This window comes from Aotus nancymaae, unplaced genomic scaffold (assembly GCF_030222135.1).
Source record: "Aotus nancymaae isolate 86718 unplaced genomic scaffold, 86718_ANA_hifiasm-v0.15.2.pri h1tg000019l, whole genome shotgun sequence".
NCBI classification, from domain to species: Eukaryota; Metazoa; Chordata; class Mammalia; order Primates; family Aotidae; genus Aotus; species Aotus nancymaae.
Window position 1 is genome coordinate 58,748,632 of NW_026988431.1, and position 12,321 is coordinate 58,760,952.

The 12,321-nt window shown below is 40.8% G+C and overlaps 1 protein-coding gene across 5 annotated transcripts in view; it reads right to left on the minus strand.

The window, feature by feature from the left end:
- The window catches only part of GOLIM4 (golgi integral membrane protein 4), an 87,191-nt gene extending 75,227 nt beyond the window's left edge, over positions 1-11,964 (minus strand). For 3 of the 5 annotated variants that reach the window (XM_012470946.3, XM_012470945.3, XM_012470943.3), the window contains exon 1: positions 11,139-11,361. In XM_012470946.3, coding sequence (XP_012326369.2) covers positions 11,139-11,325 — 187 coding nt within the window. In that variant the 5' untranslated portion in view covers positions 11,326-11,361. Of the gene's footprint in view, positions 1-11,138 lie in introns of all 5 variants that reach the window. The other 2 variants (XM_012470947.2, XM_012470944.2) reach the window with 1 other exon arrangement.
- Between the last annotated feature and the right edge of the window lie 357 nt (positions 11,965-12,321).

Below are 12,321 nucleotides of genomic sequence, written 5' to 3' on the forward strand. Positions count from 1 at the left end.
ATTCAATTCTAATGAAGAGAATATGGCAGAAGTGATGGGATACCACTTCCAAGATTGGGGTATTAAAACACATTCACTTTAATTTTCAGTGCCTACACTGTTTCTCACTCTTTTGGATCTCTTGCTGATATGGTTTGGCTCTGAGTTGTAATTCTCAGTGTTGGGGAAGGGGCCTGGTGGGAGGTGACTGGATCATGGGGGTGATTTCCCCCTTGCTGTTCTCATGAGAGTGAGTTCTCACAAGATCTGATGGTTTCAAGGTAGGTAGCACCTCCCCCTTCACCCTCTCTCTCCTGCTCCCCCATGGAAATACATGCTTGCTTTCCCTTTGCCTTCTGCCATGATTGTAAGTTTCCTGAGGCTTCCCAGCCATGCTTCCTCTACAGCCTGTGGAACTGTGAGTCAATTAAGCCTCTTTTCTTTATAAACTACCCAGTCTCAGGTAGTTCTTTCTAGCAATGTGAGAACAGACTAATACACTTGCCCTAGGATAACCAGCTACAATGTTGTGAAGTAGTCCTGTGGCACGCCCCAAATGAGTGCCACTGGAAATGGATGTTCTAAGGCCTACCAACAACCACCTGAGTGAATTCTGAAGCAGGTCCTTCAATCCCAATCAAGTTTTAAAATGACGAAACACTGGTCAGCAGCTTGAATGCAACCTTGTGAGTGACCCTGGCACAGTCACCCAGTTAAGCCCAGATTTCTTTCCCACAGAAGTTGTGAGACAATGTTCATTGTTCTAAGACAGTTACGTTTTGGGATAATTTGCTATGCAGCAAGATAACAAATACAGATTTTGAAGTGGGGTGCTGTCATAAAAATCTAAAGGTGGGAGTGGCTTTGGAACTTAAGAAAAATGTTAGTGAAAATGTGCCTCAAACACACTGTACATAGAATTTTGGAATTTAAGAAGACTGATGGAAGGCCTTAAATGAAAGTGAGAAGATGTTTATGGAACTAAAAATTTCGTAGTGGCTAAAGTTTCGCAACATCCACACTTAGGTGTAGTTACGTGACCTGCAGTCACTTATAGTTATGTGAGAAGTAAAAAAAAAAAAAAAAAAAATGTGCCAAATGAACTGAGTTATCCAGTTAAGGACATTTACCAGCAAAGTGCTGAAGATGTCACCTGGTTTCTTCTTACTGTCTTATAGGAAACTATGAGAAGAAAGAGATACTAGGAGGAGGACTGCTAAAGAAAAAGGAAGCAGGACTTGATAGTTATGAAAATTCTTAGCTTCTCTAGGCAACAAATAATGCTGAAATTAAGAAATAGCTTTTAAACAAAGATCAATTCCAGGACATTACCAGAAAAACATGATCTAAAGACAAAAGCTGAGGGTGTCCTGTAAAATCATTTTGCTAAAGCCTTGGAAAGATCATAAGTGATGTCTCAGAGTACTATTTAATCAGGTGACAAGACCTCCTAAGGGTTCCTCAGATCCTTATAATGAGACTTTGGGAAGTTTAAGGGCATGCATTGTCTCTCCCCTATCTTGGCACAAGCCCAAAAGAAAAGATTTATCTCCAGGAGATATAGGAATGTGGCTTTTGTCTAATGGACAAAATTCCAAGAAGTTTTACAGGAAACCCACAAAATTTTTTAGAAGATTGTATCAGCAGAACAACTGCCCATTTTGACCAAAAGAGGTAGAAGCAATACTAAATTTAATAAGGCCATGGGTCCTTAAAATTCTACCGGTAGGAAGCAGGCTGAGGAAATCACTCAGCTGCAAACATATGCTACCTTTCACACAAAAGGAATGATGACTCAGAGTGGAACCAAGAAACCAAATGGTACAGTCAAAAGCCATAAAGAATTACTCCCAGGCTTGAGACCTACTACAGGAGCACTTGCCTCAAAAGATTTAAAAATTCCTATGGATAGGTGACTTATTTCTCTCACATTTCTGCCTTTTTTTTTTTTTTAAACGGAATATCTAGGTATTTTATGGCTGTTCTACCATTCTATGTTGGTTGTGTTGAGGGCAGATAATTTGACTCTCTGGTTTCACAGATCTACAGATGAAGAGGAGGCGTACTTGAAGAATTATAGTTAAAGACTGTATGGATATCTAAGGGGCCTCACATACACCTGGATCAAATCTGGATAATGTCTAGATTTTGAGCTGATGGCCGCCTATACAGTAAAAGAAATTTATTTTTCGTATTTTAATAAAAGTGACATCTGACATAAATACAATTTAACTTGTTTTATAGCATCCAAACCTCCAAATAAAATATAAAATACTTTTAAACATTTTGTTTGTTAAAAGATTGATATATTGATGCAGAAGGGCAAGAATCATATATTTATATTAATAAATATCATTTATTAATAATAAATCTTACTAATATAAAACTTGATGAAATGCTCTAATTAAACCAAATTAATTACCAACTGCCCAATTTTAATCTGTTTATAATATTTATTTTATAGCACCCTAGCTATTATCAAGAGAACATATAAGCAATGTCAAAGCTGTCCTAAATATCTTGATTTGCAGATTTTTTTTTTCTGTTTGTAACAAAGATTCCAATTAAAGGAGACATTTTAAATGAGATGTGAACTGGAAAATGAAATGTTTGACTCTCCTAAAATGATTATAATTTTTAAAAATTCATGTACTCTCAAAGAAAAGCAAATAATATCATTCCAATGTTCTATAATGCTTATCCTTCAGAATGACAGCACATCTTCTTAATTTTCTATTCACTACCTATCATATTGTGACATTTTCTATATAAAAAATAGTTAAAGCAATATTTTATAAAATGTCATACTGCTATAGAGAGCAATTCACTTCATGCCCATGTCCCTCCAGGCTATGAGCCTATTTAGTAAAGCTTATCAGTGAAGGACAATGACTGACATATCTTCTGCATATGCACTCATGGGCCAATAAAAACAAAGAACACAAATACACCATTTAGAAGTACACAGCATTGTTTTGAAACAGCAATGCCTATTTCCTCTCACAGAGAAGAGGGTCCTAGTCTACAGACACAGCACGGGGGCAGTAAAGGGATATTATCTTATACTCGGAGTCAGAATATGTGGGCTCTAGGCTCAGCTTAAGACACCTGGTAAGTGAATTATCCACCTTAGTATTCAGTTAATAACTGTAAAATTCAGGGTCTGTATCCAATTTGATCAGTCTATGCATTCCTAAACTTCACACATGCAGGCACGCCTCAGGTAAGTTCTTAGATACTCATGTAAAACCTGTAGAGTTTTTCTGAATTTACCAAATATTCACTTATATAAGTTTATTTTTCATTAAAATAAACTTTAAACAGGAAACTTTTACACCATTACTTTATAAATGAAAATCTGATTTACGTAGCATTAATGATTGATAACTAATAGATTTAATGTAAAAATTAAATACAATAATACAACAAAACAATTATTAAATTCTAGCTATCAATTTGTTGGCCGCCTAATATCTGTTATCTTTTGAAAACCAGAGGAGCAACTCTCTAGGAGAGAGATTCTAGTATCAAACTGAGAATTTCTCCAATGCCTGTCAAGAAAGCAATGAAGGAAATAAGTTTTTCATTATGTGATTCAATGTTATTTTCAGGCAACGTCTACATGCCATATAAAATCAACTCCAGTATCAACCAACATCACCTTTCATAACAGCAGCAAATTTCTTGTACCCTGGAAATGCTGCATCAAATAGTATGTGTTATTTCTGATTCTAAATTTTATCATGAATCCCTATATGACCTACCTAACCTACTTTCTTAGAACCATTAATACTGTCATGAGAGACACTAAAATAATTTTGAGGACAATGATGCACTATGGAAAAAGTCACAATAGGGTTCTAAGCTTAGTTTCATTAGGCTAGATTGTGACACTGGCAAGTTAATTAACCTCTCTAAGCCTCAGATTGCTCATTCAGAGTAAAGTGCTAGTGTCACAGTTAAATGACATGATGCATGTAATAAGCTTAGCATTGAACCTGAACTTGGTAGGTACTCAATAAATGGATTTAAATAATTTAATTTCTTCAAATAAATTTTCAAAATTCTACTAAAATAAATTAACTCCAAAGAACAGTGGCTCAGAATGAAAATATAGTTTAGCATTTTTCTTTTATTATAAAGCTATATGATATATAACTCACTTTGAAAAAAAGCTACAAAACCAAACCATCTACTGGCAAAAGTAGCAAGACCATTTTGTCCTTAATGATAAAAGAAGAACACTTGGCTGTCAAAATGAAAAACAACAACTCTTAGTTGCTATCATGTAAAGCATTTTCAGGTTTTTTCCTCCCCAAAAATAGATCAAAAGGGTAGAAAAGACGGAGTGAGAATATCTTAAATCAAAAAATTTCAGCCAAGTAGGGCACACAGTAAAAGAAGCCACTTTTAGGCCACCACTAACACTCTTACCTGCTAGATGTAGTAAAGGGTGGGCAAAATACAAGGAAGCCCAAGGTTAATTCAGCAACAGTAGTTCCGGTCACCCAATAAATGGTGGTAGTAATGTCCTCCAGGACTCATACTGGTCACTTTAGATGTACTATTTCTAATCCACACAAGTTTGCAAGATAGACATTATAATCCGAAATTCAAATACGAAGAGGCTGAAGTTCAGAGAGGTTACTTGCCTGCTCAAGGTCACCCTGCTGGTAAATGCCAGAGTTGCACTGAAACTACACCTGATTCCCAAACCAGCTCTCCTGTCAGGATTTCCTGCTTTTTTGGGGGTGGGGGCGGGGGCGGGGCATAAAGGTGTGAACAAGAATCTTCCTCAGTACTTTGAAAACTCATCAGGTGATATCTGGCCCTTTTTCTCTCCCTGCCCTCTTCTGGTTTCTCTCCAAACCTTTGCTTTCTGATTCACACCATATTTAGTCAGTATTCATCTCCCCAACTCCAATTCACTTATTCCTTCAGCCACTGCATTCTGGTCTTGTGCCCAAGCCCTTTTGGAAACCATCCTTTCTAAGACAAGAAAGAATAAAAAGAAATCAAGGCAAGGCTTCCAATCTACCTGGAACTTCAGCTAAAGGCTCCCAGATAACAAGCAATTCTCTTACACAGCAACCAATTATTTCCCTGGACACCAGTACTGTCATCAGAGTTGGCATGTTACACATTACAGGGATGACTAAGGCGGGCACAATGTGTGAAATCGGTTATAGACTCTGTGCAAATCATATATATTCAAAAGAATGCTTCGCTGAATCAGTTTCAAAAGGTATTTGGAAGCTTTTTATCTTTTGTTCAGGGAATGAATTTACATACAAATAAAAACTACTGAACTTCAGAGTATTTTTGTTCCATATTCTAAATGTTACAGAATTAAGCAAAAACAGCTTGACGGTTTCTTCATTTAACTCTAAGTTGTACTTCAGTGAAGATGTACATTTAATAGACAACATCTTGTTGATATTAGAAGTTCTAACACCGAACTTGAAAATCGGTACACCTACCACACATTGCCCACACTTGTGATATAAATTACTGAGGTCTATGAACCACTCTGTTGTATATATGCTTCCTCAGTCATCCAGAATGCAAGCTACACCCTTCTAATCATTGTACATCAGCTAACACTATTGATTCTCATGATAACCTATTGTAAGCACTATTATTACATATGAAGAGACTAAGTCACAGAAAGGTTAAATAACTTGCCCATGACCACACAGCTAGTATAATAAGATAGCAGGAAATCAAATCCAAGTGCTCTAACTTCTCAGCCTGTATCCACTATACCTCACTGCCCACAATACCACCATATATTTGCACATTAGTAGGCCAAAAAAAAAATACTACATAGGTATAAACTATTTATTCAGCACATGCTGGAGATGAAGGAATAAGAAAAGCCTCATCCTATGCTGAAGGAGATGTTTCTTTTCTCTTTTCTTTTCTTTTTTTTTTTTTTTTTTTGAGACAGTCTTGCACTAGGCTGGAGTGCAGTGTGACTGGACTGACTGCAACCTTGGCCTCCCAGGTTCCTCAGCCTCCTAAGTAGCTGGGATTACAAACATGTGCCACCATGCCTGGCTAGTTTTTGGATTTTTAGTAGAGACAGAGTTTAGCCACGTTGGCCAGGCTGGTCTTGAACTCCTGACCTCAAGTGATCCAACCACTTCAGCCTCCCAAAGTGCTGGGATTACAGGCAAGAGCCACTCTGCCCAGTCAATGTTTCCTTTTTGAAAGTAGATATATGGAGGGTTGAAAGCAAAGAAGTAACCAATGACAATAACATGCATTCATGCTTAGGCCCCTGGGCCATCCTCAGTGTTAGTTAGAGGAGCCCAATGCAAAAAAACACTAACTTAATAACCAATGTCTGCACACCAAAAGACACAACAAAGTAAACAGACAAACTACAGAACAGGAAAAAATATCTGCAATCTGAATCCAGAATCTACAAGGAACTCAAGCAGCTTGACAAGAAAAAAAAAAGAAAAAAAAAACCATTAAAAACTAGACAGAGGACAAGAAAAGACATTTTTAATAGGAAGACAGAAAAGAAGACAACAAACATAGGAAAAAATGCTCGACATCACTCACCATGAGAGAAATGCAAATTAAAACCACAATGAGATACCATCTTACAATAGTCAGAATGGCTTTTATTAAAAAGTCAAAAAACAACAGATGTTGGCTAAGATGCAGAGAAAAGGCAATGCTTAGATACTGTTGGTGGGAATGTAAATTAGTCAAACCTTTCTGGAAAACAGTATCAGGATTTCTCAAAGAACTAAAAATAGAGCTACAATTCAGTCCATCAATCCCACTACTACGTATATACCCAAAAGGAAATAATTATACCAAAAAGATACCTGCACTCGTATGTTTATTACAGAACTATTCACAATAGCAAAGATACGGAATCAACCTAAGAACTGGTAAAGAAAAATGTGGTATACACATACCATGGAATACTATTCAGCCATAACAAGTAACGAAATCATGTCTTTTACAGCAACATGGATGGACCTGGAGGCCATTATCCTAAGGGAAATAACTCAGAAAAAGAATGTCGAATATAGCATGTTCTCATTTACAGGTAGGAACTAAACAATGGGCACACATGAACATAGAGGGTGGAACTGGAGACTACAAAAAGTGGGAGGCTAGCAGAGGGGTGAGAGTTGGAAATTTTCCTACTGGGTAAACATGTTCATTCTTTGCACTGGAAGCCCAGATTTCACCACTCAATATACGCATGTGAGAAATCCACACTTGTAACTCTGAACTTCTGCGGGTCACATTTGTGACCTTTTTAAAAATTTTAAATAATTGTAACTATTCATCTGGAACAGGAACATATAAACCTTTTCTTGATGGTTTATCCTTATCCCTGGAAGTCCGAAAGCACTGCAATACTGTGGTTTAGGAATGCCAGGCTCTTTGCCTCTACACTAAATGCCTTTCATAAAAATTTAAATAGTTATATCTCTCTCCAAGTGTGCAATAATCTTACTGCACACAGTTATTACCTTAGCAGTCACACCCTCTCCTAATCTGATATGATCCAGAACAGAGTTAATCAGTAACCACAGTCCAAGTTTAAATCGTCAAGGAAGGTCCTTCCTTCTGAGTAAAGTACACTGGATGTATGCATATTCCTTGGTGTTCATTCGAGGTGCAATAAAAGGAGGTGGTTAGCTACATAAACAAATTCTGCCAATTTCACAATTTTTACCCGTGACAAATCTGGCAAGAGAAAACAGGATGAAAAAGCTTACCTCAAAGACGGATTCTGATAACAGCTAACTTTTAATGAGCAGTATCTACTAAGTGCCAAGTATGTCCTAAGAGCTCTTAAAGTCTATTATTTTCATTAATCCTCACAATATCTCTATAGGTTATTCTAATTTCCATTTTATAAAAAGAAAAACAAGGTCCAAGTTCACACAAAAGGTTGTAGAACCAGAATTTGAATTACAGTCTAGAAACCAGTCTGCTTTTAATCGCATGCTCAGATAAAAAATTCAAGTGTCTTTGGGGCCAAACAAGTAAAGTAAATGCACAGAGTGGCTCAGTTTTAAGATTATGGGGTGTGGCTCTCAACCTTGGCTGCACACGGGAATCACCTGGGGAGCTTTAAAGACTATTGAAGCCTGGGTTCCACCCCCATAGACTGTTACTTAATTGGCCTGGGAGCCACCAGCTGATTCTAATGGGCAGTCTAGACTGTATGCCTCTAGATACAGACAATGGAGCATGGCTCATTTGAAAGCAGTTTAAAAAATGTAAAGGTTATGTAAACACTATGCTGGCCAAAGACTGTTATTACCTCTGCCACCAGTATGTGACCTATGTCCCACTCCTCAGAATAATTAAGGTACCAATATGGGAGATAAACAGATGACTGATTGCTAAGAGGGAAAAGATAAACAGGTAGACACAGACTTTTTTTTTTTTTTTGAGATGGAGTTTCGCTCTTGTTACCCAGGCTGGAGTGCAATGGCGACACAGACATTTCTATAGTGGAAGGGGTTTGCCTAGTCCCTCAACTTTCTGCATGCCATCCCCACCATCTCCTAGTTATGGGGCTCTTCTACAATAAAACTTGTAACTTGGGGTTACAAGTAACCCACTTTCAAAGTATAATCTATTCTTAAACCAAAGGTGACCTAAATATGCTCACTTAACAAATGCACATCATCAGGTTATAGGATCAAACTACTTAAATTTTTTCAAGAGTCATTTTTAAAAAGAAGAACACTCTTTTAAAGTAATTAATTCTGATCTTAATCCAAGCCAGGTCATGCAATCCCACCTAACTAAACAAGTATTAAGAATGGAGAGCCTGATGTCCTAAAAACCCATCTATGTAGGTGGTACACAGTGCCATTGAGTAAAATGTCATTTGTCATTGCAAAAGGGAAGCAAAAGCTGCAAGCCATCAGAAAAATGTCCATTAAATGGCCTACACATGGGAAATCGAAAATAAATGCTACAGAAGTCAGAAGTGAATCCACTAAAATAAAAGAAACTTTAGCTTGCTTGCAAAATAATTCTTCATCAATAACCACATTGCAAGTTTTGCAGCACCATAATTCAAGAGGAAATGGCAAAAGAATAAACTAAGAAATGGACTTTTCAAATTAGGTAGAATATTTCCATCTGCTGAAAAACAAAAGTTGTACATTTTAATGATCCTATATTACTATTTACCACCTCTCTTCCCATTATCAACACCAAAAAAAAAAAAAAAGGCAAATTAGAAAAGAAATTTCTAAAATTTCAAAATGAAATACTATACAAATAAAGGCCATTATTCAGACAAGGCCCAGCATAGGCAGTTGAGGCAAAGGAGCTACTTAGACAAAATATTTTTTTGTTTTATTTGGCTTTCAAAAAACAAAGACACAGAAGCAAAGTCTCAGAAAGACAAAAGGGCCTAGAATGAACTTTCTCACCACAGTTCAGAATAATTTTTGTTTGTTGCTTGAACAAACATGGATTGATTCCCCTTATGAGTGTGAGACACGGTGTGGTGCTGAGCATGTAATGGTGAAAATGACAGCCTTTGCCCTCATGGGACTCCTAAGAGACCAAGGCACACAACCTCATATAATCCACCATACATGCCCCTTCCAGCCATGCTTGTGAAAATCCAGTCCTGTTTTACTATTAGACAGTGAATTTTTCCCTTAGTCTAACTGCACAGAACTTCGCAGGGAAGCTATTGATATCTTCTAAATAAATAAGTAAATAAATATCCATATTCTCATACCCACAATAACTCATGGGTAAATTTCAATGAGTTTAAAGAAAATTTTTTGAACCTAAGAGTGTATCAAAACAGGTTTTTCTTTTGAACCAAGCCCAGCCATATATTTTCATTACCTATGGTCATGCAGCGTCAGTAAACTAAAAACACTTTTCTTTCTTCTAAGTTGGGAAGAGCAAAAAGTCCAAGCAATCAGATGTGTATCATTTTCTCTCACTTTAAATTTTTTACTAGAAAACAGAATAGCTGAAGCAAGGAAGAGGTATCTGTTTTATATTTGCACACACATACACAGCAACATCCCTCTAGCTTGCATCTACCTAGTAATATTAAACAAGCTACATTTGCATCATCAGCAAAGACAGCCAACATTTCACTACTTACAGCCATTTATTATTATTTTTTGGTCGGGACGAGAGCTGCGTAAGTATTGAAAACTAACCACAGGTACAAATAAAAGCTTTCAAAAAAATAGACGACATGCTGCTTACTTCGAAGTAATATGTCTGAATTTACATTAAAAGTAAATTATGTTTGTGAAAATTACATTAAATTAGATTCTAAAATAGAAGGATACAAATTTTAAGTTCTTCTAAAGGTCTTACTCAAGTTGGGTTTGCTGTGTTTGGCAACGTGAAAAACCTGTGTTTCTCCTTTTTGACTTCCTGAAGCTAATTGTAAAATGCATATATACAGCTCTGTGATGAGGTCAAAGCTACTGAGGAAGACAAGTAAACCTTTTTTGAAAGAAATAAAATATCTGCAGGATAGTGAACGGTAATGTGGTGTGGACTTTTCCCACACATCCAACATCTCTAAAAACAGAATAAGAAATTAACAGAATAAGAAATAAGATACTAGCAGGTCCAGATCTAGGTTCCATTCTACTGGGCCATGAATTTAATTCAGCTGCTGGGTCATGGCTTAATTTTCCCTTGAAAAACAGCACAGTATGAGAAATCTCTGCCAAACGCTTTTTTTTTTTTTTTTCCCAGCAACTGGCAAAGTCAACAAGAAAGTAAATACCTAGAATCCACGGGACAATGCTCCTTAGAGCAGGGCTGGCAGAAGCGGCGGAGGGCTACCAGTTTGCCTGCCCCGATTGCAGCTGGGCCTTTGACAAGCGCTCGGGTAAACGACTCTCGTGCACCCGTCCACCAAACGCCCAGCGGGACGATGGGCTGGTGCTACCAAGTTCAAACCTAACCGCTGGGAGACGGAAGCGGGAGGATGAGAATGTCATCTCCCCTGACACTCTGGGGCCGGCAGTTCTGAAACGCTCGCCTCTGACGTCCCTGAAGGTCAGAGGTGGCACCCACAGTGCCAACAGCTCACGAAAGCCACTTTTCCAGCCGGGGCGGAGGCGCGGGGCAAAGTTGGCCACCGGCCGCGCGCGTCCCGTTAGCCGTACCTTGTAACTGGGCGGAGAGGGACTCCTGGTGCTGCTGGTACTTGAGCGCCACCGCCTCGGCTTTCCGCAGCTGCGTCTGCAGCTCGTAGTAGAGCATCGCGCCGTAGAGAAAGCCGAACACCACGGTCAGCAGCAGCAGCGTCTGGAAAATCCGCTTCTGCTTTCGGGAGCACATCCCGTTTCCCATAGTCCCGCCTGGACCCAACGCCGCGGCCGCCCCCGCCGTCTCCTCCCCTAGGTCCGAGCGAGCGACTCAGCAGCGGCCGCCGCAGGAGGCGGCCAGACGCAGCATGAGGAGGAGATGCCAGACACAAAAGCCGGCCCGGAGGGGAAGTGGCGCCCGCTCAGCCCCAGCGCGCCGCGGGGCGCGCGGCCACCGACGCCGCCCGGGCAGCTGCAGCCAAACTTCTGCGAGGCTCCTTCTCCGCGAGTGCCCGGGGCCGGGAGGGGGCCCTCCGCATGCTTCAGAGCCGGCTGCCCTCGCGCCTGTGCCCAGACGCCTCCTGCGTTTTCTCCTCCTTCCCACTTTTTGGCCCCGCTGTCCCCGGGCAGCGCCTGGAGTCCCGCGCCGGCCGCTCCCCGCCCCCTCGCGGCGGCTTCCACTGCACGACTTTGTTGCCACCTAAGGGAGGGTGTGCGCGCCCAACAAAGGGACCAGGACTCCGGGCCGCGCCCCTGTGCGGCCCGCCCAGTGGGTGGAAGGGTGGGGGCCAGCTGCCTCGGCTGGGTTTGGGGACGCCAGAGCGGTGTCACCGACGGGGCTGCTCCAGCCTCGGCCGCGCAGCCACCTCCCGCCCAACTTACGTGTCACCCACGGCCCCGCTATTCTGGCCAACGGGATTCCGGGAGGAAGTCCCACTCGGGCTCCTTGCTCATTGGGCCCGTCCGAGCTGCCGCTCCCTCCCTTCGGTGAGGCAGTGCGGGGCTCGATTGGACGCCCGCTTTGTCCGTCCGACCCCAGGGCCGCGCCTTCCCTCCCAGCACCCGGGCCCGCGAAGGGCTCTGTGGGCAGCGCGGCCGCCTGGCGCCGGGGTGCGCCCACGTGGAGTCGGAGAGGGTGGGAAGAGGCAGGCGGAAGGGCGAGGGCGGGGAGTCTGGGGTGGGCGGGGGACTTGCCTGGGCCCGAAGCTGGGTGAAGTTCGGTGAATGTGTGTGTGTGTGTTCGGGGCGTGTGTGTGTGTGT